This window comes from Clarias gariepinus, chromosome 24, assembly GCF_024256425.1.
Source record: "Clarias gariepinus isolate MV-2021 ecotype Netherlands chromosome 24, CGAR_prim_01v2, whole genome shotgun sequence".
Classification (NCBI taxonomy): domain Eukaryota; kingdom Metazoa; phylum Chordata; class Actinopteri; order Siluriformes; family Clariidae; genus Clarias; species Clarias gariepinus.
This window is the reverse complement of record NC_071123.1, coordinates 3,547,972-3,575,000: the sequence shown is the minus strand read 5'-3', so window position 1 is coordinate 3,575,000 and position 27,029 is coordinate 3,547,972. Positions and strand designations below refer to the sequence as shown.

The following is a 27,029-nucleotide window of genomic DNA, read 5'->3' as shown; positions in this document are numbered from 1 at the left end:
CGGCATATGGGAGCAATAACACTGCTCCTAACCCCTCATTACCAAAAAGACTGTGCCTTGGGCAGGAGCCAAGGGCAATTTTCAGAACGCTCCCTCCTTTTCCTTTTCACTGTGTCTTTTCTTAATTTGCAAAAAAAATTTAATAAAACATGCAAAGAGAAAAAAAAGAAAGAAAAAGACAGAGAAATAGAATCACATTCCTCCGACGATGCAACTCTATATGGTTTTTCTATAACGTTATAAAAGGTTGCACGTCGACCGTTTCGCTGGCTGAGTAGATTTTCTTTCTTTCTTTTTTTCAAACTCAATGAAAGACGAAGAAAAATTAAGAAAGACTCAACATCCACCGCAGGAATGGGAAACGAGTCAAATTCAAACCAGGCCTGCTTCTACAGTACAAACCTCAGTGAAACAATAACCCAGACACGTTAACCCTGAACAGGCAAATTCACAGCACGCTAAACACCTTTCACACCTCCACACGGCCGTAGGACAGACTCACACCTAGGCGACAGGGAGACGACATCCGTCCAAAGTCAAGGTCGACCAGAACACGAGATGGCGACTGGTTTTACTGGTTAGTTCTCGAAGGAGAATGAACAAAAAAGAGGAAACGGTCAGAGATGTGAATCGCCTGTGTGTTAGACGTGTGTAGCATTCAGAATCTGTTTCTGGCTGAAGTTGTTTTATGGCCAGGAAATCATTTTTAATTCCTAATTAATCTTCTAATTTAGAGCAAAAAGACTATATATTGCTCTTTTAAGCATTTTTCTTATATATTTTTTATATTTATGTATTAAGTATGTCATCATCACTGCAAAAATAATTTGAACTTGGTCTCTTTTACAACAGCAATTTGCTCACAATCATGAACGCTCTTTTTAAATTCAGCAAAAGTGAACAATGGCATACTTAATACATTAACTTACTAAGTTATTAACCTATAAACATATCATTATTAATTTAGTAAAGAATTATATACATCATGATTTCATATCAAAGTCTTTAAATGCCTTTTCTTTTCATTGCCTTTATTTTAAATTAATAAGAAAAAGTTGCTTTTTTTTGCCAGAAGTTGATCAATGTTATCAAGAAACAACAAGATATAAATAAAAAGACTTATTTCAGGTGGGAAAAGTACTAGTTAAAACAAAGAACTGACACTGGAGACTCCTTTCAAAAAGACTGAAAAGACAGAAAACTGACATAAAATTGATGCTGACGCTATGACAACTTTTTCCCTTTTTTAATTCCTTTTCATCATACAAACTCTTTGTATGAGCTAATATTAGAGAACAATGACGTGATAAAACAAGCATACAAACAAGTATCAATACAAAGCCATGCACTGACTTGTTGCTTTGTCCCTATCCTGTCAAAATTTCCTACCAGTAGCAAAAATGTATAGTTAGTTCATTAATCCGTGCTACTTTTACCATTTATACTACGTATAGTTTTGAAAATCTTTGTAGCACAGCAAAAAATATAGTACGGTTTTATCAGAGGTAAAATTTCCAGACATGCTGGTAGCATAATAAGCAGAATAATAAGCCATATAATTTTAACACTGGTAGCGATTTCTGACATGTTAATGTAAGATTATCTGTCCTAAATCTATATAATAACAAGTTGTCTGAGTAACTATAAGGAAACAAATCAACCAATTTTAAGAATTGAGATTTTAACAGTACTACTTTAATAAACCGTCAATTCATTTGTAAAAATTATATTAAAATTATATATATTTTTAATTTGGTGCTAAATTTGCAGCTTTGCTTTGTGAGACTCGATAAAGCCGCAGCCATCTCAGTGACATCCGGACGCCTGCGACTCCAACCTCTCCAACTGCATCTCCCATAAAACGCATGTGAACATTCTGAAGCCTTTAATAACAGAGCGACGGCTTGTTAACGATGCAGCGAGGTTTCCTGAAAAATAGACACCACCATCCATTGCAGGCGTCGTCCTTTTTGTTTAGAGAAAGTGTGTAGGAGCAACCAACGACCCCTGTGCTTTAAGTTCACCCGCATATCAAAGCAGGAGAGGCTGGATCTACTAATATGCCTGTAAAGGGAAGGAAAATGAAAGGGCTGTCTTTGGGACGCGAGTTTAGGAGCTGTTTTATAGTCAGGCTTGTGTACATGTGTAACCGAAGCCAGTTTTAGGAGAGAGTCGGCTGCAGAAACGTTTGCATTTCCTCCCTTCATTCATTCTTGACGCATCAATTCATTTCCAGTAACCGTTCATATATATTTAATATGAAGTTTTTCTTATTATTAATACTTACTAATCTGTCATACTTTGTTTTGATTACAGAAATAATAAAATGAACAAAAATTCCCAAGCTGAAGCATGTGCACACGTGGAAACTATGCACGTAATTATACTTCATTACTATTCTTTTTTATTCTTACCCAAACAGATTTAATGTTCATACCATTTAGAAATTTGTAAAATATTTCACAGGAATTTTTTGCTCTTGATATTTCCAAAACACATCTACAAAGCACTTGTTACAACTCATAAAATTTTTATCCCTTGTCTGACCAACAGTTCCATCAGTTTTGTTTTTGGTGCATTTGAATTTTTTATTAATTTCATTCATTAACTACGAGACACAAGACACAGTTAATGCTTCACATAATTTAGGTCTAATAATAAACACAATAAATAATGTCCTGTTATTTAACATGACATCCTGTATGATTACTAAAATGCTGAAGTTTTCTCTAAAGAGATATTTAGTCTACTGTACATTTCAAGACGGAGTCTCCAGTGTCAGAGATGTAACTGAATTTGTTTTGTTATTTACGGCTTCACAATAGCTAGCTCTTTAGTGTTTTACCTTCAAGAGAAAAAAGGGAGGTGTTTAAAGATGCTATAATGTATGAGGGTTGTTCAAATCAAACCAAGAATTTTGATTGTACACAGTTCTGAGAGTAAAAAAAAAACTTTATTTCTCTATATAATCTCCTGCTGCACTAATGCACTTATCCCAGTGTTTCACCAGTGCTTGGATACCATCAAGGTAGAAGGTTTTCTCAGTACGCAGGAGCCATGATCAGACTGCCTGATTCTTGTCTGAAACACTGGCCTCCCAGGAACTCCATTAATAGCTTTTCCAAACATGTGGAAATGGCTTGGACTGAGGTCAGGACTGTACAGGGGATGTAAGAATAACTCCCAACTGTAATGTGCAAGTGGTGCGGTGGCCGGTTTGACTTTTGGTTATCAAACTTCGGCCAGGATCGTCAGTCACAGCCCTCATGCACAGCATTTGCACCACTCGAATGTTTTTTCTGCGGCTAAGAAGCTCATCACCATACTGTGCTTAAAGTCTCGACGTGTTAATGTCAATCATTTATTTATGTCTATAATTTGAATATACATAAGGTATAAGAGAAATATAAACCTATGTTAAACCTGTTATATTAACCTACCTGTAATAAACCTCTTCAGGATATGATGCTATGGGAAAATATTCAACTACGGCCAGGTAAAAGCATCATACCATATAACCACTGCGATTTATTTCATACGCACGAAACATATGAAATACGTATGTACATTAAAGTACTTCATGGTAAATAATTACCTTGTTAGTTTTAAATACCTGAGTACGTTTATTTTCACTAATGAAAGACGTTGTGTTAACTGTCTGTATATGTACAGTATTTGTTTATGACTAAAGCAATAATAGTGTATTAGAAATAGTTACACTTGTTTTACCTTAGATAGAACGAAATTCGAATTCGCTTGCAACATGGTATAAATTCTAAATCCGTCCAAATCTGAGCGTGAAAGCTGTAGATTATTATTATTACTATTATTTAGCAATTCTCCCTAATTCTTTTGTGCATTTTAGGAGGTCATGGGCTTAAACGATAAAGGCGGCTGTCCACATAACTCAACATTCAGCTCCATGGTAAAGACCTTTTCTTCATATTTATATTAGATTACTGTAAATCCCACTGCGTCCTAAACCAGAACGTGGATGTGGCTTGAAGTGGAAGTTTACAGAAAAGATTGTGGGTGAGATAGCTTTACAGTACTTGCTAGATATATGTAATGTATTAGCACCACTGTTCCGGTACAAAGCTTTTTATTTTTTTATGTATTCCATCTTTCATCAAAATGTTCCTTTAAATCGATGGATTCAAGGCTTCAGAGTGCTAAACTTTTCTCTCTCATTTTATTTCTCTTTAATTTTTATTTTTTTTGTGCGTCCTGAACCACATCGGAAACATGGTTCGAGGTGGAAATTTACTGAAATGGTTTTGGTCTAGCATCAAAGGTTAAACAAACAAACAAACAAACAAACATATTCACCTGATTTAAAACATTTGAGAGGAAGGCGGATGTTTTTTTACATTAAATTTCCTGGGATTTTTTTTTTTTTTATGTAAAAAAATTTAAAAAGATGGAAACACCATCAAAGTTTTCTTCTTGCTTTTATTTCTTGTGTTTATTTTTTCTCCCTTTTTTCCCCTAAAACCAACCATAAACATCATAGTGGTGGAAATTTAAAGGAAGGGTTTATGATTTATGTTTTTTGGTACCTCTTAGCTCTTGTAAGGCCACAGTGTCGGTACAATAATTTCTACGATTGGTGGACTACATTTTGGAGTGAATATGAAAATTTCAAATATTTAGTCTATTTAATTTTTTTTTAATTGATAGAAAATTTGCCATAATAATAAATAGTTACCTGCGCTTTCTTTCTTCACTTAGAAAACATGAACGAGACACAAAGAAAAAAAACAACAACATACATACATACATCTCGAGGAAAAAAAAGAAAAAGAAAATTCTCTCTTCGTCACTTGTTTATCTCATCAGCCTTGATTTGGCAACTCCAGATGCTCTGTTCTCCTTCGTTCTTTTCTCTCCTGCTACACACGGTAATCGTTTAGAGCTCTTCCCGTGATTAAGTGATGATCTGTATGTGTAATACGTCTTCAGTGTTATGACTTAAACGGTTTGTAACGGTGTGTTTGGGTATAAAGCAACGTGTGTGCGGCGAGATAATGATCTCATCGATGCTAAAGGACGTCTGATGATATGTGGTGTTACTCCCACACACACACACACACACACACACACACACTCAGAAACACATGCACACGACTGGATTGTGTTTTTTTCTCTTATCCTTCTCTACAGCTCGTTGAAATTCACAAGCCTCACAGCTCTCGGGAGATTTCGCAGCCCGGACTCTTTTCTCTCGTAACTGCGAGTTGATCACAATCACATGCCTACATTTTTTATTACGCTATATACAGTACGCGAACAGTAACTCATTATTAACATCACTTGTGTATGAAGCAAGCCGGGCCGGGCGTAACACTCGTTCCTTTAACTGATGCAGAAAAATCACTAAGCTAAGCAGCTATTTTTAAGAGAAATATAACACAATGACTTAAAACCGATACACTTCTCTTTCAACCCACTCTCTTTAACGTCTCCCTCCTCCCTAGCCGGCTCTCGCTCTCTTTCTTTTGGCCTGACTGTGAGAATGCAAGACTGCTGACCCAGCTCCCAGAGGAAACCGTTTGATTCGCTGTTCAGGTTCTAGAGGAGAAACCGTAGCTAAAACAAACACCGTCACCTCTCAGCAATTGGGCTGAAATGTGGCCTTTCTCGCTCGCTCTCCTTCTCAGACTCAGTCACGCTGCCCTGGTTAAACTAATACATTCGGTGTATAAAAAAATGACACCGCAAACTTTTGCGTACCCTTGAAATGAATAATGGGAGACGGAAAAGTTAGCAATGAGACATTGGGACATTCCTGTTCCTCATATTATTGCGGACCACAAATATGCTCTGAGTTTGGAGGAAAAAAAAAACCCCTCAAAGTTTAAAAGTCTTTGTTGGAGTAGTGTGCATATTCTCAAACAACTCCTGCCTGACATCTTCTTGAGGATCGCACTGTAGGATAATCTTTAGTTTCTTTCAAAGTGTTAATTTTCTGTTTTAGATTGCTCTTTTGTTGCAGGATTTCACTTCTTGAAAGTCTTGCTTTTTTATATACTTTTCGGCACATTATGCGTTCAAAACTTTTCCGCTCAGTTATATCTTTATTAATGGAAATGCTTCGCCTGGAGGTTGCTCCTGATTTTGTCTCCTAATGCACAAGGTAGGAAAGCTAAATTCTAATGTACAATAAAAAAAAAAGAAAAAGGGAAAGTTAAAGAGAAAAGTTTTTTTTTTTTTTTAAGTTTTTTATCATTTGATGTAGAAACAGACGTGAAAATCTTTCCAAGACAGATCCCTAACCTGGAGTCTGGCTGATGTAGCCACATCAGAGGCGAGAGTTCGCTAACGAATGCATGTGCGCGCTAAATCTGCTCCAGATTTCACTCCTGCTACCCGAACCACTATCTGCACTTTCTGCTGGTGGGGGTGCTGGACATGGTGGTGGGATTGCGAGGAGCGCTCCTCAGCCAGCATAAAGGCCTCTTTATTCGCTCTGGACAGGGAAAGGAAATCAGCTTCAGCAGAAAAAACACAGCAGGCCGAGCAAAGCGGCCACAGGGCTGCACATCTGGAGTTATTACAACCCTGCCTCTTCGCCAAGAAACTCCGACATTCCTCCAGCCGCTACAAAGCCATGGAGCCTCAAGAGTCATCCACTCCGACTCCCACACATGCACACGGGCTGACACACACCCCAACCACCCTGCCTCCCTCTCACACACACATACACACGCACACACACTGACACCCCCCCTCGTCCACCCCCCAAAAAAATAGACCAGACCAACCAATCCGTATTTGCCCCCCCCAATTTTTTTTTTTTTTTTTTTACAATTACACAAGACGCATGCGGCAAATTAATGCGATTCACTTCCTGTTGACCTTTGACCCACCACTTCCTGCTGCCTCCCCAAAAAGCGGGAGGGGGGGGACGCCAGACAGAGGAGGGTAGAACGGAGACGGGGGTGAGCAAAAAAAAAAAAAAGAACAAAGTTAGCTCCTCCTCTTTCTCCTCCATCTCCCTCTTTCCTTCTCTCTCACTGGGAAAGTTAACAGCACTCTGCCACGTCAAGCTTACGAGTTGCCGCTGTGCCACCCGGTAGGAACGTGACGATGCGCTCCGTTCTCCGGTCTCTGTTTTCCAAGTCAGATACGGTCGCATTTTCAAGGGGAAGCCTCCAGACTTCAATCTGGGACAGATGTTATGGTTTTTTTTTATGTTTCTTTTGGTCCAGACAAACCTCAGGGCCTGGAGGTAGAACCGAACTTTTATAACTTCTCTAATTCCAGATCTTTACGGCCTGGCTGTTTGACTTCGAGTGTCTCACTCTGACCGGAGAGGAGATGACGGATGAATGGATGGTGACGGGATGTGGATGGGGATGGGTGAAGCTTGAAGAGAAACATCTGTCCTGAATCTTGCAAGCTTTGCACTGCAGAAGGTAAAGTATTGCATAAGTGCTGCGCTTAAGTGTTAGGATTTGTGGATAGAAAAATAGTCGTTCTTTGCTGAAGATGCTTTTCTGACTCAAGCTAACTAGCGCTGTTAAAGGTTTATATCTGTTTGCGATGTCATTGCAGAGTCCGGACAGGAGGGGAGCGAAAACCAGGAATGTTCGTGGTAAGTCCTTCCTGCATATTTAAATTCTGTCCTTTTTTTTTTTTTTTTTTTTAAAGCAATGCATCTGTTCATTTTTGTCATTTTACACCACCAAGCACAGCGGCGGTTAGAGACGGGGGTCAGGAAGGGCACGTCTCCAAGTCAGGCGTGCAGCTAGTTAAATCGTGTAATATAATCTGCCGATAAACTGTGCACCAAAATCGCGTCAGATCTAGAAACAAGAAACTGGAACACTTGCATTACGTATTATAATTAAACGTTTTAGGTACTTTTACTAGCGAGGGGGATATTTTTTGAAGGGATTTCAGGATGTAACCCGAGAATGTGAATGTGTTTTACTCCACAGGAGGCAGAACGGAGCGCTGAGATCATCATCTCGTTGGTAAACGGTAAAGCCCACTGATATCTTTAATCTCTGAATTAGCCAGACGTCTCGGATACGAGTGCATGTGCAGATCGCTCCAGAATGCGGAGGATGGAGGTTAAATAGAGAGGACGTTGACCTGTCCCGCCTGCCCAGTGTTCAGACTACCTGTTCAGGAAGTAGCGGTTGTACAGTAGTCTGCACATTGGTTAGGCTGGGTGGGGAAGCGCATGAGAGTCGCGGCCTTCGTCATCGTCATCGCTCATCGTCAACTTATCTGCCAATCAACAGCTTGTCATGTTTTACTGCTTAACTCTGATGTCTTTAATAAACTCCTCGAATTTAACCTCAAATGTGTTGTTGTTTTATTATTATTATTATTATTTACATAAACACAATTCTCAATAGATGTGTCGTCTATCACACACTCCTACGCTCACACCCTTTTTATTAGTTTCACTTTAATGTCCAGGTGTGAATGTGTGTTTTTAAGGCACTTGGACACAGAAAGGAGTGAACATTATTGAGAAAAAAAAAATAAAAAAAGATCACACAGCCATATAAATATTTATTTTTTGCAGTGAATTATAAATAAGTGCACCAACCTGAAAAAAAAAACAGTAAAAAGGAAAAAAATGCACACACATTTATGTGTCTGTTACAAGAAAAAGGTAACCTGAGGAAGATTCGATTCTCCATCATACATCTAGTACAGTACTACTACTACACACACACACGTACACATACATACACACAGCGTAAGAGAGTGATAAAAAAGAGGAAGAAACATCAGAGAGAGAGAACACATAACAGCAAACAGAGATGATGGACTGGCTCTGGTCTAAAGCTCTGAAGAATCGAATGTCGGTCGTGACTGTTTTACATCTGCTAATGAAGATGCGCCAAGTTCAATAAAAATACTTAAAGCTGGTCTCTCTCTCTCTCTCTCTCTCTCTCACACACACACACACACAAACTGTTTCCTCTTGGTTCATATGCAGTATCCCAAGCAGTGCATCACCTGAAGTTGTTTTGACCAGTCCAGTCCAGGTGTATGTGTGTATGGGTGTGGGTGTGCAAATAGGTTTGTGTTTGAGTAGGTGTGTGTCTGTGTGTGTGTGTGTGTGTGTGTGTGTGTGTGTGTTTAGAAATACATTTTGACATTGCCATTCTAATGTTGCATGTTTATAAAATCTAACATTTCCACAAGGTTACTGAGGTTAAAAATAGGTTTTCTGTGTGTGTGTGTGTGTGTGTGTGTGAGTGTGTGAGTGTGTGTTGGACGACGCAACAACCTAGCCTTTAAAAATGCCTCCTTGATGAAGCCGAATAACGTTGATAAACCGTATGTGCACATTTTTTCGAGCAGAAAGGCAGCCAGAAAGTCTCTATGGGCCAGTGTGATGTGTGTGTGTGTGTGTGTTTGACAAATGGAGTCGGGGGGGTGGGGGTTCAGTGAAAGTGGAATAAGAGGGGATCATGTTGGCTCGTGCGTTTGGACTTTCCTCCATTCATGTCTGCACAGTTTTGTGAGGCTTTGGGGGACTCTGGGTTCGCTTGATTCAAAGCATGTCTGGTAATAGAAACCAGACCACAACCACCAACCCCGCTAACTCCCCCGCCCCTCAACCCCCCCGTTTACCCCAGAGCACCAAAGCTCCTGGGCAGAAGGGTTATAGAGTCGGAAGAGGAGAGGGGAGGAGAGTCACTGCAAACATATATGACAATTATTTTTCATCATTTCTTTATATAAACGACGTTCTCAGAACAAACTGGTTCCTCTGAGGTTCTTCGGCTGATTTCAGGATTCATCACTTCCTAAAGAACTTACATGAAGCTCTACTCAAAACCCTAAAGGTCCTACATGGAGTAAAAGACTGTAAATGTAGGAGCTTTTGCGTAAGTCAAAGTGGAGTCCAAAAGATGCAATACAGAAGAAGTGAATATTTGAAATAGTACCTCTCCATTTAAAAAAATGATCTGGTACCTTAAATACCACCTACCTTAAAAAATGCTAGGGTTATTAAAAAAATCACCTTCTACTTTAAAAGAAACCTAGAATTAAAATCATACCTAATGCTCTATAAAACCCTAGATTTAAAATGTACCTGGTACCTTAAAGAGAAACCTGGTACTTTAAAACCAGTAGAGTTTTATAAAGTACATGGTACTTTTATAAACATAGGGTTTAGTTTTTAAAGCCTTTTCGTAAACAAGTACTTGATACCATGCAAAAAAAAAAAAAAAGAACTGGGCATCATAAACATACCTGGTAGCTGAAAAACATTGGGGTTTAAAAAAAGTACCTGGTACCTTTAAATCTTTAGGGTTAAAAAAGTACCTGGTACATAAAAAAATCTAGGGTTTAAAAAAAATCCTAGTACCTTAAAAATTAAGTTACATTTTTTTTTTTAAGTACCTGGTACCTAAAAACTCTAAATGTGAAAGTTTATGGTACTTTAAAAACTCTAGGGTTAAAAAGTACTTGGTACCTTTAAAACACTAGGGGTTTAAACGTTTCCAATTTAAAAAGTGCATTTACACTCTACTGCAGTGTACACTCATAGTGTACACTCTTACACCTACACTTACACCTACAGTCTCACATACACATATATGTGCACTCTTACACACACACACTCTCTTACATGTACACTCTTACACCAGATAAAAGAACACGATACATACAGTATAAGCAAAAATAGCCAGTGCGGCTGGAGCAGGGGTAACAACACTAAGGGAATGGGTATGGTTGGTAATGGTTTAAACACACACACACACACCGACACACACAGACACACACACATACTCACTGAGAGCTTCAGTAATGTGCAAAACCGCACTAAACCAATAGAAAACTAACGCTAGAGAACCTAAAGTCCATGTGATTTGTTTGTGATTCGTTAAGAACAACCCACGGGTTTCCGCTATAGCCGTTAGAACCTCAAATGCCATTTCGAGAGACGATAAGGAAGAAAATCCAGGGAAAATAAAGAAACAAATCTGTAGAATGGACTCGTTGGACATTGTTTATTATTTGGACAAAGAGCAATGGGTTTAGTAAATTGCTTCAGCACGGGCCTTGACCTTAGTCACCCGTGTACCACCCAAGAAAAGCAAACACGCCTCCACAGAGTGTGTGTGTGTGTGTGTGTCTGTGCATGTACAGTACCACACACACCAGGCATGGATAAAATGCACTGGAAATGGACGTCGGTTCTCTTTATGCTCATTAAAGAAAGAAACGCAGGGCTGCTCTCCCTCCAAATGTAAGTGTGTTAGTTTTGGGTCCCTGCGCTCTGAGGAACTGACATTTCCATCTCACGTTAAAATAAATACATGTGGTGGAGAAAACGCGGGAGGAGGCGGGCGGAGGCTCCACCTTTAATGTGTAAGAGAAAGAGACTTTGTGTTAAAGATGAAAGACCACCAGAGGATCCTCTCTCTCTCTCTCTCTCTTTCACTTTCTCGTTAGCCCACATGCTTCTCGTTAAGTCCATTCTAACCAGTTAACCAGACACACGCACAAACAGACCACCCCCCCCCCCACCCATTCTCTAAGGTACTCTACCCAGCACGCACACACACACACACACACACCATACCCGTATCCTACCCTGCCGTTTCTCTTTGAAAGTTAAGAGGTTTATGAGAAGCAGCCTCAGTCTGGAGGGGAACAGGCGAGGCGCCACTGACAGCACCAGATTCTGGTATGCACATGTGTGTGCCAGCTTCGGTGAGTCTCTCTCTCTCTCTCACTCTGTCTTTCCCTCTCCCTCATCCTCTTTGACACACACATGCTACTAATGCTTTAAATTACCCTCCAAGCCATCCTGATGTTGCTTTATATAAAGGTGGCATAAGAACTCTGTGAAGTTTTGGTCTACGTTCCTCTTAAACACTTAATGTCGTACCCCGAGTCCAACAAGCGTCATTTACTAGAAATCATACCACAGTGGAAAAAATTTCTACAAGATGAATTTAAAAAAAAAAAAAAAAAAACTACTTGCCAATTCAGCAAAAAGCAACTGAGCCAAAATGGAACGCCTTAAAAAAATATATAACATCCAATTGAGATCATTTCTATTTTGGAAAAAATCAATCTAAATGATCCCACATAAAAGCCGGGCCATTAAAAGTAAAACATATTGGCGAGTGGTACGTAATGCTTGTGTTGGCGCCAGCTCGTAAGCGAAAGCAAGGCACGCTGGGATGTCTTGGGGTGGTTTTCCACTTTTTTTGATCTAAAGTTGATTTAAAGTAAATCGACAGTAATGATGCGGTCATGGGATGGAAGTAAAAAATCAAGCGCTATATGAAAATTAAACACGTTATGAAAAGTGAAGAAACGATAAGATGAATGATATCTCACATAATGATGCTATGTGTGTTTATAACTGTGTGCCGCAAATGCACATCTCGGTATTCGACCCTACCAACATGTCTTCCGGAAAAATTGCAGAAATATTTGAATTAAAACTCCTCATACCGAGCGAGTAATGTGACTGTTTTTTTAATCCATTACTTATTCTTTTACTTAAATATACAGTATATCATTGTAGTAGTATTCACAAACTTATATCTTTTAATCTAACAAATTTAGTTCCAAAATGGAAACAAAACCACCATGACCCTGTTAGGACAATTAATGGATGATCAAATGAAAGCTCGAAATTTAAAGTCATGAGCGTTACCTAGGTTTGTCTTGTGAGATTCATATTTGACCCCTCGATGAATCCCTTCTCCCCATCCAAGTCTTAAAGAGATACCATGTGATTCTTAAAAACTCACAAATATTATCCCTAATATTCACTCTTTTCATTCTCAATAATGTACTGTATAAATTTTAGGTATCTAAACGGCTGGTGGCTTAGTGGTCAGCACTGTGAAATGAGAATAAACGCAATGGAAATCACCATTGGCATTGATGGTCCATATCTGGACTTCCTAGAAGGATGGATATACGGTATCCTTACTGTATTCTGTTTAATAGTTGATGCTTATGGTACCCCTGTATATAATCCTGTTAATTATTACAACAGGTAACAGGTGCCACAAAGGTTGTGTTATTTGACTCCATCATACAGTGCAGGCACGATTTGGAAACGCAGATTAACATTAACAGATTAGTCATTGGACTGTGCAAAGAAACCAGAGTACTCAAAGGAAACCCACCAGGCATCAAGCATCAGCAAAAGAGTGGAGGTGAGATTCGAATTCTCAACATTCCCAAAACTGTTTTTTTTTTTTTTTTAGAAAAAAAAGACGAATACAAAATGCACAATTAATCTATAACAGCAGTTAACATTAGGCAATGTCTGCTATCATTTAATTTTTTTTATAAAACTTTTTAAAAATTATATGATGCAAATGTTAAATCAGACAACTAATATATATATACAATATATAACTATATAAACAAACCTCAAAATCAAGAAATAGCAACAGGAACAGAAATCAGGTAGGAAATTGGCTACAGCTGAACAATACCTTGGAACTTCATTTTACAAATCAAAAGTTGCACAAAATGACTATAAATAATAAATGTGATAATTTACCTTAAAAAATAAACCAATATTTTGCATAAAGATGAAACTTTGATTTTATGCATCCAACTTACTTCATTATTATTTTACGCTATTTCAAAATTAAATCCCCTTCAACACTGATTCACTGTTTATACCGCATGCATGTGATGTGCACAGGATGGTCTAAATTAGGTGGTTAGGTGATTTGTACTTTTTAAATATACAATATTTTGCAATAATATATTCAAGTACAAAAATAAGTAAAACAGTACTGCACACATTCCTAGCTATTTTTAGGAGTTTGAATCCAAAAAAGTGCCTTTTCAACAAATTGTTTGTTGGTCGAGTCTCGTTAAAATGTAGGCCACGCCCATTTAAGATTAAATACAAATTTCGATAAGTAAAGATTTAAAACAATAATCAGTCATAGCAACACATAATATCATTATGCAAAAATACATCCTATTTTACTCATATCATATATCTTATACAATTTCCCTTTGGAATGAATAAAGCACTCTATCAGTCTATCTACTGTATCTATCTCTGTATTTATATATCTATCTATCTGATAATCTCAACTTGTTTAGATACTGCAAATTATGAAAAACATTTTAAATAAATGCATTTGAGTGGGAATAAAGAATAAAGAAGTATAGTTTCCGACAAAAAATGTCACACTAATGTAAAGCAGATCTTTTTTTTGTGTCAATAATTAATGTAATGTACCCGTATTTAATATTAAGGCCTTGCAGCAATTTTTCTCCACTATGAGAAACACTAAACTAAATAAATTCCAGTATCCAACATCCGGCATTTATTTTTCATCAGAAACGTTTAAGAGTGTTGAAGTGAGTTTTTTTCTTTTAAACGAATCCTGATCCGGCTAAGAATTCACTTTCAGACATGTGTTTCTCATGTGGACACACAAAGCACAATGCAGAAGTGAATAAAAATACGAGTGATTAGTTCAGTGATATCATCTGTTGCTCTTCTTGGTGATATTTCTATCACCTTTTATTAGTCCTGATGTTAAACCTGTTTCTATTCCACTTACTGCACGCTTTTGATTCCAGTCCAGTCCTCTGCTGTGGCTATTATTTGATCACACGGTATAAAAAGTAGAGTCTTCTAACATCTCACCTCATCATCCTTGTACCAGGAGAGCGATTCGGCCGTCAGCACGAACCAGTACTCCTTAGAGCCACCTTTCATGATGCCGATGTTGTTGATTGTCAGCCAGCCCTTCCTAATGACCTGAGAAACAAAACAAGACAGACGAGGATTATGTATATTAAAACACACTCATATATACATCAATCCATTTAAGAACCTCTGTTGTCCGACTAGCGGCCCTGGAGGCCAATGGTTACCATTGTATGTATTTATTTGTATTTATCTAAATGTATTTATTCTGCATGTCTTTGGACAATGGGAGGAAACCCACCAAAAACATGCAAACTCCACTCACACAGGCCGTGAGGTGGAAATCGAACCCGGACCCCGGAGGTGCAAGTGGTGTAACCCTGCCACCTTCATATATACATTCATACATACAGTACACACCAAAAATACTGCCTCCAGAAAATTTTAAACTCTTTTCCACTCTCACACACTAACATTCAACAACATTCTCTCCCCATCAGAGACCTGTTACTATGGAAACCACGATATATGATGTATTAATATAAAGCTGTGATTTGTATCCATGGCCACATGACAGCCACATAAACTACACTTCCTTAACCTGTATCATATCACACAGCTTATTTGCTTGAGCTTAGCCTCCAGAGCACAAAATCACACATCAGAGGAAACAAAGTCTGGAATTTTTAACCACACAACACAGACATGCACAAATATAGATGATCTAAATGCGCATTTTGTACAAAGACCTGAATTGTGTTGTTTGCATGGCGTGGTTTGGGTTTTGTATGGACTGAAAGACAGACATAAAAAATAATAAAATAAAAAAACAACCAGTGTGTAGGAGATGTTTGAGCCACCTGCCATCTACATTAGTGATATCACTTACACACACACACACACACACACACCATCATAAATATAAGAACTCACCATGATCTCATCCTAGAGCAGCGAAGGAAAAAGGGAAAAATATCAATGATTAGAAAAACACAGAACAGATTGTTCAAATGAAATATAAAAATCCATATTTGAAGAGCAAAAGTTTGTATCCCCTTACACAAAATGAATAAGACAGAGATTTTCAAGAATAGTTCTATTAGATCCTCCTTCGATCTTACTAATAAAATAAAAGATTAAGGTTAAGATAGTAATTATAAAAAAGTATCAATTTGGTTTGAATTTTTCTTTTTAAATTAATAATTCACATACAGTATCCACACTTTGCCCGTCTATCTGCCCCCCAAGCTCATTCACGTTCTCCTCTTTGTTGTAATCCTGGTATCATTGCATAAATAAATTGTAAAACTTATTCCGTTCAAAACCAATGGGGATGTAAACTTTTGCACTCAAATGCAAATGGACAAAGGAAATGTAAAGAAAAACATAAATGAGATTCACTTTTCATCCCCTCCCTGCTGTTTCTTGCGGTTTCCAGAAACAACAATAGAAAAGCCATGTTGAATAAAATAATTACAGCTTGTTGTTAAGGCAAAAACTGAAAACTTATTATGGAATTTTTTTTTTGTCTAGAACATTTCGTCTGTCCTGACCACCTGTGTTAAAAAAGCATGGCTGCCGCTAGTCACGCTAGCCTCAGGAATGTTGTGACATCCACTCATCTTTCCAAAATAGCTGCACAATTACATAATACTCTCATACTAGAGAATGTCTTCTCTACTGCAGTGCCACAAAGGTCCAAAAATATCACATAAGGTTTCTGCCTTAACAACTGCCTGGAATGAAACGCTAAATACAAACAAGATCGCCTGCATTAATTAGGAGTGTAAAAATCTGAATCTTTCTGTTGTTGTTCTATAACTGATCAGGGATCAGTTTTCTCTACAGAACTCTTCATTTCAACTGGTGTGAGCGAGAGCACAAACCTGGCCCTGGACCAGTTGATAAAGAAGGAGCAGCATGAAACGACATACAGAAGAAAACACAAAATGTAGGAGACATGAACAAGGGTCAGAAACACAACATTCATTTGAAGGAGAGAGATATGACACATGAGGACATACAGTACGAGAGGAATGGGGGAAGAATTCGGCCGAAAACGAAATGCACATGATGTTCCATTTAGTCCAGTCGCAGTCAAGCAGCTGTGTGGTGCTGGACGCGCTCTTGTTTTACACTAAGGCTAATGTAGCTACAGTTGAAGGAATCTTAAATGTATAACCTTAAATGTTCACTGATAAAAGTACTTTCGAGCAAAATAGTATGCACTGTCTACGTCAATGTCTATTTCTTATATCAAAACTCCACCTTCTAAATTTAGACCACACATCTTAGAACTAGCACCCAACTCGTTTCGCCAATTTTTATAAACGATAGTGTGTCATAGAGGGGTGGAAACCATATCAACTGTATTAGCAACCATATTTATACAAGGGGATATCAAAAAGTTTCAAGACTAGTTTTGTAACACGGCAACAAATGGCAGCACAAGGCCATATATTCTTATCACGCTATTTCATCATGGACAGCAATTTAGAACAATTTAGTTAGCAGGAATTTTGTGAATTGTAGTAATGTTAATTTGGCAACATTATGTTGTATTAGGTTGCTTTTGAAAGTTAGAATGACTTTGATGAAATGACTTCGGAGCAACGTTGACTACATGACCATGGGATGGCACTGAAGAAAGATCCCTAAAGACAATGGTGCAAAAATGACTTGAAAACAATATTAATGCTAATCCCATGGCCTGGGCAGGACTCAAACTCCAGTGGCTAGAGCAGGAGCACTGAACATTTACCACTAAACCACTAGATAAGATAGAATAAAATAATAAACCCCACTTGTTCTCTGATGCAGTTTGGATGCAAACACTATATTACAATACAGTCATTTGGAGGCTAAGACAAGCATAAGACTCACGGTCATACTGTATTTCAGAAAGAGGTAACATTACATCACTAAGATAAGATACATAAAGGTAATCGTTGTAGAAATGGCTGTAACGGTGTGTTTGGGTCGTTCATTCAACGTTATCGCAACCTCCTTTTATCAACATCATTCTAACTTTCAAAAACAATGTTGTCCTGATGTTGAACTATATTACAACAGTCATCCAACATTAGAATTCCTTCTAGCTAGATACTGAACCTGGTTAAATGAGTAGATCTGAGTTAAAAGAAAAAAGCGTACATTTCACTTTTGGCTGAAGTACTGCTTTAAAACCAATCATATGTAAAACTTCATGTACAGTACAGTATGTCTCAGTCTGCTCCTGGGCTTGAAGACGGTGCTGTAAGTGATGTAAATTTTACCTGGTTGCCAGCTGCCTTCTTCTTGCTCATTTGGCTGCTTCTCTGCTGCGCACTAAAGAAAATTAATTTTCATTACTTAGTATTGTAACATAATGCTTACTTTTTCGAATCCCTTATTAAAAACATTATTAATCAATATAAAGACAAAACACACTAATTCAGCATGTTACAAATGGAAGCAATATACAGTATAAATGCAATTAAAACATAAAGCATAATAAAATGTTATATTATTGTTTTTTTTCCTATATGGGTTGTGGCAATCCTTATGATCGTAATGTTTATTGCTACAGTCAAATTTATGCAGAATTGTATTATAATTTGTCGATACCTTCTTCAATTTTTTTTAAAGCTTACACATACAGTATACAAAACTACTGCATAAAAACTCACTTAGCAAATCCGATGAAATCTTCATGGTTGGTGTTTATGTACGCCAGCTCGATGTCAATAAGCAGCATTACCTTGTGAACAAAAGTGAAAACATTCTTCAGTTACAGTATATAAGCTTCGGCATTTTAGTTTCTAGTACAGATTTTGGCTTATATCATATCCTGTCAAAAGGGGTGAATTATTTTAGAATGAATTTAAGTCAATACATCAGCAAACCACTATTTAAGAGTAACTGTACTATATTATATGCGACCCATGTCAAGTCAGGTATTAAGCTGCAAGGGATAGTTGCGTTATGGTCACTATTGTCCAGTTGGCGAAATGTACCAAATATTTAATTTCTGCCAAAACTGTTTGGTAAATATCTTCCTGATCCTTCAGCAGGATTGAGAAAGGTTTAACCCTAAACATTGTTTTAAAGCACTTTAATAAACACCATCCAACCTGGTTACTCCAGTTGTGTTGGAATTCATGCATATTTTCGCTATAAAGCCATGTTACTGGTGAAGTTATTTTTAATTTTAATTAATTTTTTAGTTATTTTTAGGCTGAAGGTTCCCTCTTTCTTACTAGAATCCTTATTTAAATATTCTAAGTATAGGATTCTAAGTATAGATTTTTTTTCCAAGGTCCTCCTTATAAACTATTTCTTAGTGGCCATATCTTAGCAACCAGACAGGATCCAGTAATAAGCTTATTGAAACCAGAATGTGAAAATATGCATAACTCAAACCACCTAAAATGTGACTTAATACCCAATTTGATATGACAGGTCACATGTAGTACTACTGTAATGATGTTTTTAACTTATTTATACAGTAGAACTGTACTTAACAGTACGTTGATGAAGTATCGCATGATCTTATGCGTTGTGTAAAGTTTAATTACAGTTCTGACTTTTTATGGCAACCTTTAGCAAAATTAATGAAATGAAATCCCCTCTAACTAAAGTGGTAAGATTTAAATCTCAATATATAACTCTGGTCTAAAGCAGTATGGCCTGGCGATTAATGCAATGCTTATGAAAATGTTATGAAGGTAGATACTGGATTGCATGTGTAGCATTGCTCGCCCCACACCTCACCTGACCCTTGGTGCGACTCTCGCGGTCACGGATGTGCTGAGTGACAATTCTCTCCATTTCCTCTCGCAGCATGGGGTATTGGGCCAACTATGGACACACACATACAGACAACATGCAAGGCAGAGAGCAAATGTATCATACACTCGATTAACTATCGGTGTTTTCATCTACATACAAACAACATGGCACTGTAAACCATGCTGGATTTAAAAGCCAACCATGTGGGACATTTAGATGCAAACATACACAGAGTCACACACAGTACATAAAACAATAATAAAACATGCAAATGATGCATGATTGGGACTGCTAAGAGTTTTCTTTCTTGATGAATTTATGCACATCTATTAAAATGAATTTCATTGCCTCGGAGAAAGTTGATTGTTAGTTCCCAAATTTTATTGGCTGTATTCGTCCATGTTCCTAGTTCCTGATTTTAACTCAGAATTGATAAGCTGATGATCTCACTCAGTCGGACATGAAGGGTGCTTTTACATTGTTTAGTTCATTCAAGTCGAACCCCGGCGTGTACTCCATCTCGGTGCTATTTTTCAAAACAACCAATCTTAGCGAGGTGGTCTCGGTTTACTTGCCAATACGGTTTGATTGCAGTGAGAAAGCGTTCCAAATCTGAATTGACTCTGAACCAAGCATCCCACATGTTTGAAGAGCGAATTGTTAAACAGAACCAAAAGACAGAGCAAAAATGCCATGTATTCTAGAGATAAACAAAAAGAGAACATAAATGCTGGATAATATTTTCTATAAATCTAATATTTTATTTTGTGCCTGCTCTATGTGTGTTCTGTATGCTTACATGTTTTTTTTGCTATTTCAACAAGGCAAAGGTTTGTTCACGTTTGCTTATCGCCGTATTCATGTCTAATAAGAGTGATTTTCAGCCACACCTTCTCAGTCAGTGTTTTATTTATTTCTTTTTTTAAAGTTTTTTTGGTTTGGATAATTACTTGTAGTGTGAAAACAGACCAAACCTATTAGTAAGCTAAACCAAAATTGTCCATTTCAGTCTGATTTTGTCTAATAGGTGTGAAAGCACTCTGCTTTAATATCTTTTATGGACCATTTTAATTCTTGGAGCCGTTTAAGTTAATGGTGCATTGCAATGTTTGGCTCATGCAGAGTCACTCTCACAAACTTTAACACGCAGACTCTTATATAAAACAGCGCAAAGTGGCAGGCATTCAGGTTGACTCTGCTTTAGTCAAGTACAGCGATGCAAAAAATAAACAGGGAATAGAAAAAGGACAAAAAAGCAAGACATTTACACATGCACTGAAGGAATGAAATGAAACAGAGGAAGAGAGGGAGGAGAGGATGTTGGAAGATCAAAGTGACTTCATGTGGATATTCAGGACAGTCACATCCTCTCACGAACTGCTTTAAAGGACATGACCTGATGATACAGTCACTTGGCGGCAGAACGTGTAACGAAATACTGTATAGCCCACTTTTAACATGGGTTAAAAGCGTAAAGAAAAAAATCCACAAGAGGCCAACTGTCCCAAGAAAAAAAAAAAAAAAAACAGTGTGAAAAGGACAGTGTGGAAGATGAATACAAATGACATCATGAGAAGAAGAGAAAGATGCGCCAGATGGTGTTTAAATCGGTGTTAGCTAGTGAGTGTAACAGGACCTACCCACCCTAATGTTAAGAAAGAATTAATAAAAAATATTAATCATTCATTAATAAATTACTAATGGAAAAAAGATTGAAATTAAAACATTTAAACAAGAGGTGAAAAAGACAGGACAGAATTACAAAATGAAAAAAAAACAGACAATTTGAACATTTTAAATGTTCTTGTAAGAGAACAAAATAACTGTTTGGCGTACCATGACGAAAAAAAATGAATAAAGTAAAATTCAATAATATTAAGAATTGTAAAACTGGTATGGATAGACTGACTGGACAGATTCTATTATTAGGTTGTCCTGTTAGGGACTGTCCTAAATTGGCTCCTATAGGTAGAAAATATGATGCTAATTAAGTTTTATTAAAGAAAACTTGCAATTTTTTAGGTGTACCAAAAGGCTCTGTACAAGGCCCAGTCCCGATTTTATTCTACAGTACTGTCGAAAGTCTTAAGCCACCCCTTAATTCTTTATATTATATTGAATTAAATTTAATTATGTTAATTAAGTTAAAGAAATAGAAACAAATGTTTTATTGTGACAGGCTGCAAAGTGCCTAAAAATACAAACGTTTGTTCCAACCACTCTGCATTCAGCATAACCGGTACACTAATGACTGACCTGATCATCTGTCATCATCTGCACCTGTTTCGCACTGGTTCATGCCTTAAGTTAGATGTTTTTTTTTTTATGTTTAAATGATTTATAGGTCAGTGTAAGAAACTAAAACATTCCTCTGAAACTGCTCAGGTACAGAGGCTGGACTGAAAATAAGAGACAAAAACTTGCCAAAAGCGAGAGCCAAAAAGTCCTTCATGAAGCCTGGAGAACTATTTCTGAAGACTATATTAAAAATACAAGAAAGTCTGGCTGTTTAGAAGCAAAATATAAAGAAATGAAGTGGGATCAAGACTTTTGCACAGTACTGTACATGCTAACAGGGTCAGTTTTCATACTGTAGCTACATATCTGTAGAGCACTACATTAGCTTGTCTTGTAACATTAAGAAACTGAGAAAAACTCCTAACCTACTTTTTTTTTTGTTTTATTCATTTGTTTTACATTACAAATATATTGCTACTATTGCTCTAATTATGAACATGGATTTTGTGTGCTATTATTTTCCATTCAAACAAGCCATGTTTAAATTAAGAGTCTACATGTTATCCCAATCTTTTCATATTCCTGGCATGCTGCTCTAGTCAAGGAGTTCAGTTCAACTAACAATGTCCTAGCAGCCCAATTTTAGTGCTTAAGGTTTTCTTTTTTTTAATCTTGTCCTTGTAAATATTTTTAAGTGCGTAATGTAGCAATATTATGATGGATTTCGTTGTCTAGTATAATGCATGATGATAACAAAGCAGGTTTTAAAATTTAATGACTAAGCAAAGAAACACAAGAACACCACATGTTGAAAAAAATGGCCAGAGGACGAACGAGATCTAGCATAAAGCTTATATAGATTACTCATACTGTACTGTAAGGTCAAGGTTATTTGTATTTGGCAAGGAAATGAACCCATAGGAAAACTCAATTAATTCCACCCTGGCAATCCAGAATATAAGGAAGTAGAAATGTAATTTACACATCTGAATGTAATTCGTAATGCAACATTAATTTTCATATTATATACAAGGGGCATTAAAGTCAGAACAAGATCTTTGATTGTGCAGAATAACAGAATACAGTTATGAGAGTAAACCTCCCTTTATTTTTCTATATAATCCCCTGCTTCACTAATGCACATATTGCAGTGTTTCACTAGTGCTTGGTAGATCAAGTTAGAAAGTTTTCTCAATGCAACTGCCTGCTTCATGTCTGAAGTGCTGGCCTTGCAGGAACTTCTTTAACTGAATGAGGTCAGGACTGTACACGGGATGTGACCCTAACCTCCAGACAAGTTCCTGTAATGTATAAGTGGTATTGGTGATTGATTGTGTGTACAGTTCCCACAGCAAGATGCGCCTCTTCTGCAAATTGTCAACAAGTTATTTGTTGGCTTCAACCCACCTTGGCCAGGATCGTCCTTTGCAGACACATGGCCTTCTTCAGAATGTCTGCACCATTTAAATGTTTTATCGCAGCTAAGTCTCATCACTGTACTCTGCCTGAAGTCTTTGGTTTTATGCCTTTATTCACTAGAAATTTCATTGAAGGTTTAGGTTTGGCCTAAATGCCTCTTGTATTTAAAAAGATTCTCAGGATGTTCTAAATTGGGTTTGAAGAAATAATACTGTTGTTAAAGTTTCGATTTATAAGATTCAGTAGATGTAAAATATTTTATATGTTCAAATAATATTGTATATCCAGTTTTTATCTTCATGTTTGGCTCATACAGTATTTGCCTCAAGCACACAAACAGCCGTGTTTATAATGACTCACACAGCCAGTAAATTGAGTAAGTGTGTAATCATATCCTTGTACTGTAATAAAATGTCTTTACACTTTCACGAGGCCAAGTCAAAATAGACAATACGATTAGAGACGGCCCTAATCAGAAACACGTTCTCTTACTTTAAAAATTCTATGAGACCAAAAGGGATTAGATGGGGAAAAGACCTAGACAAATAAATATATCAAATGAACTTCTTAACAACACAAACTTAGTACTTTTAGGGATAACTTTTTTTATGCCTTCCACAGAGATTCAAAATGTCTTGATTAACTTTTCATAACACTATTTGACAAAAGGGCAGCTGCAAACTACAAATTTATATTAATATATGCATATGTTGTTGTTAGTCTTTCAGCTGCCCCCATCAAGGGGTTGCCACACAACTTGGCACAGGTTCTTGCCCTTCCTTTTTTTTTCTTTCGAGATTTTTCCAGATTTTCTCCCTAATTTAATCGTATCCAATTCCTCACCGTCACTAGGGGGCTCCCACATTAAGGCTACTACTACAACTTAGTCGAGAGGGCCGAAGACTATCACGTGTTTCCTCCGAACCACGTGACACCAGCCGAACACATCTTTTCGAAACTGGTCGCTCACGCACTGTTGGAGCCGGCATAACACACTCGGAGGACAGCGCTATCTGCTCCTTCCGCGTGCGTGAGCTCAAAGATGCCCCTGATTGGCTGTAGAGCCTTCCCCTCTGAAGAAGCTCGGCCAATCGGATCTCTCTAGACCTCCGGCTGCTGAAGTTACAGCATCATCTGGGAATTGAACCAGCGATGACCGGATGAAAGGGTGATACTGTGGCACTTTACCACCGCGCCACTCAGAGCCCCCTAAATGCCCTTCCTAACGCAACCCTCCAATTTTATCCGGGCTTTGGATCGGCACTACATCCAGTGAGTGACCCGGGCCCTTGAACCCGGGCCCTCCACATGGCAGGTGAAAAACCAACCACTGAAACAACAATGCCCATATCAATATATGCATATACTGTATTTATTTTAATATGCTATCACTCACTGTTTTAACAGTGAAAAAAGAAAAGAAAAAAAATGAGAAAATGTAACATGCTATTCACTGATATATTAAACATTGTCATAATTAAAAAACTGATGTGCTATAAGAGAATTAAAACACTTTGGGACATTATTATTTCAAAATAATCTAGTTCAAGGCTGGTATCTACTCTACATTTTCAGTTTGAGTCTGTCTGCATTTCACCACCCTGTGACTGGTTATTTTCCTATAACAACAGATCCACCCAAGCGTTTAGTTTCTTTCTTAATCCCTTGCATTTCACTGAAAATGAATACATTGCTCCCTAACACAGATCAGTAAGAAATGGTCTGTTCTTTTGGTGTTTTTTGCCTCCTAGTTTAGCCATCAGTCTATCCGTACCCAAGATGACGCAGACAAACAAGGATTTTGTTTCTGCATTACCTTTTCACTACATTTTCGTATGGTGGAGGTCAGTTCACTCACTACCATATCTATACACTTCAGGCAGGGAGACTTCAGCTTTTGGATCAGCTTTTTCACTATGGCCTCGAAGGCCAGATCGGGGGTAAACAGGCCCGTCCTGTAGAGGAAGTGGGGTGGCACAGCACAGGACAGAGACAGTAGAAAAGGAGGGGGGAAATGATTTGGACGGATGAAGCAGGGAAGAGAAGAGAAGCATGAGGAACAAGAAGAAGGTACAAATAATGGAGAAAAGCCTCAAACAATAAAGAGATAAAATAGAAGAGCTATGCAAAATGAAGGAGAGGGAAGAGGAAAAGAGCAGGTTCGGGATGAAAGGACAGATAAGACAGCACAGAGGAAAGAAAAGGCAAGTGAGACATTTGGTTTCTCTTTAAGCCATTCGTCAGAGGGCTTGAGCCAAGATCTCCCCCCACAGAGGCAGAATGAGAGAGAGGAAACCTCAGCCTGCTGTCCACAGGCCAACAGCTCCAAGTCAGGAATAATTTAGACTGCAGCGTCGCACGCTCACGCTAGTCAGAGACCCTCTACATTCCGCTCTCTATGACCCCAACCTCACAGCTGACCACCAAAACCAGAGCCAGTCTATTACGTCCCCACTGGAGCAGTGGGAACTCTTACAGAGTGCTGACATGGCTCTCCGGCGGCTGTTACTCTGGGTGTTAGTCCTTGTTTATAGCCTACTGTCTTTGTCCTCAGTGGTTTTGTAGTTGTAATTGAAAAATGAGGAGGGGAAATGTAATTCTTTTGCATTTTACTTACAGTTCTATTATTCTGATTGACGTAAATTTGCACCGCTGCAGTCTTTCAAGCCGGTTTCTGAGTGCTGAAGTCCTATAGCTAGGTATATACAGTATATCATGGTTAAAGCAAAATTCTTAACATGCAGAATAACATGCTTTTTTTATTTATTTTTTTTTAAAGAAATATAACCTGATTATTTATTTATAATTACTTGAATGCTTTAATACAAGACTGGGTCATATGGCAAAACATATCAATTGACAAATATTATAATAATAAAAGATTTAGCTAAAACCTCACTAACTTGTATGCAATTAGATAACGAGTTTAATTATACAATACTCAGCCTAATGGGTAGCTTTCTAGAATATACCTGTATGTAACAAAAAAATAATTACATTATATAATTGTTTTTTTCATGGTATTTTCACACGATAAAAGTAATTAGTCTAATGAGCATAAATACGTTTGTGAAACACGCCTGTTTTCATTACACAACAATAAACTTTGCCTTGTGTTATGTAGCACAAGCTAGTTAACACATACTGGTTCTAACTAAACAATATATTAATAGACTTACTGCTAGATAGCTTCCTGTCTCTGGTGACTACTTTTTAACATAACATGCTAGCACATTTGGCTGGTGTTTTTTTGTTTGTTTGTTTGTTTTTTTAGCCTATTATTAACTAACATGCAGGAAATGCTTCTTCTAGTAATTACACTTACATTATAATATTTATTCCAATGCTACATTGGAATAGCAAATTAGCTAAGCCCAATTTTTGTACTTAAAAAAAGACTTTAATAGTTAGCCTCATCAGAGCTAGTACTGATAAGCCCAATAATAATTACACAATTAATATTTAGGCTAATGCTAGCCAACATGCTAGTGTAGCAGGCTATATGTCAGAATTCCACAATAGCTAGCATGCTAGTGAACAGGCTAATATTTTACATTAAATGATAGCTAAATTGTTAGGAACCCTGTTTATTTACTTACTATATACAAAATAAGTCTAATGATATTCTTTAATGATTAGCACATTCAGAATGTAATAATTACACAATTAATATTTAGGCTAATGCTAGCTAACATGCAAGTGTAGCAGGCTATACTGTATGTTAGAATTCCACAGTAGCTAGCATGCTAGTGAAACAGGCTACTATTATACATAAAATGATAGCTAAATTGTTAGGAACCCTGGTATTTACTTACTTTATACAAAATAAGTCTAATTCTTCTGGGCTAGCAGATAACTGAATAATACTAGCTAGATGGCTAATATTATTTAATTCCCTGATAATACACTCAGCCTAACTTTCGCTAGCTTGCTAAGGAAATTTGATAGCTAGAAAGAAAAAAATAAT

At 37.4% G+C, this 27,029-nt stretch overlaps 1 protein-coding gene and 1 long non-coding RNA gene across 10 annotated transcripts in view; one reads left to right on the top strand and one right to left on the bottom strand.

Annotated features, from left to right (window-relative positions):
• The window catches only part of dnm1a (dynamin 1a), a 60,841-nt gene that overhangs the window by 15,073 nt on the left and 18,739 nt on the right, over positions 1-27,029 (bottom strand). For 8 of the 9 annotated variants that reach the window (XR_008356258.1, XR_008356257.1, XR_008356259.1 and 5 more), the window contains exons 11-15: positions 19,388-19,474; positions 18,304-18,374; positions 17,911-17,962; positions 15,569-15,580; positions 14,633-14,746 (exon numbers count right to left, since the gene is read on the bottom strand). Coding sequence is in view for 6 of the 9 variants with exons in the window: in XM_053485253.1 (XP_053341228.1) it covers positions 14,633-14,746; positions 15,569-15,580; positions 17,911-17,962; positions 18,304-18,374; positions 19,388-19,474 (336 nt within the window). In the remaining 3 variants the exon portion in view is untranslated. Of the gene's footprint in view, positions 1-14,632; positions 14,747-15,568; positions 15,581-17,910; positions 17,963-18,303; positions 18,375-19,387; positions 19,475-24,878; positions 25,018-27,029 lie in introns of all 9 variants that reach the window. The other variant, XM_053485256.1, reaches the window with a different exon arrangement.
• Positions 7,024-8,314, top strand: LOC128512135 (uncharacterized). Its single transcript, XR_008356260.1, has 3 exons — positions 7,024-7,418; positions 7,558-7,597; positions 7,944-8,314. It is a non-coding gene; the product is annotated as an uncharacterized LOC128512135 (long non-coding RNA).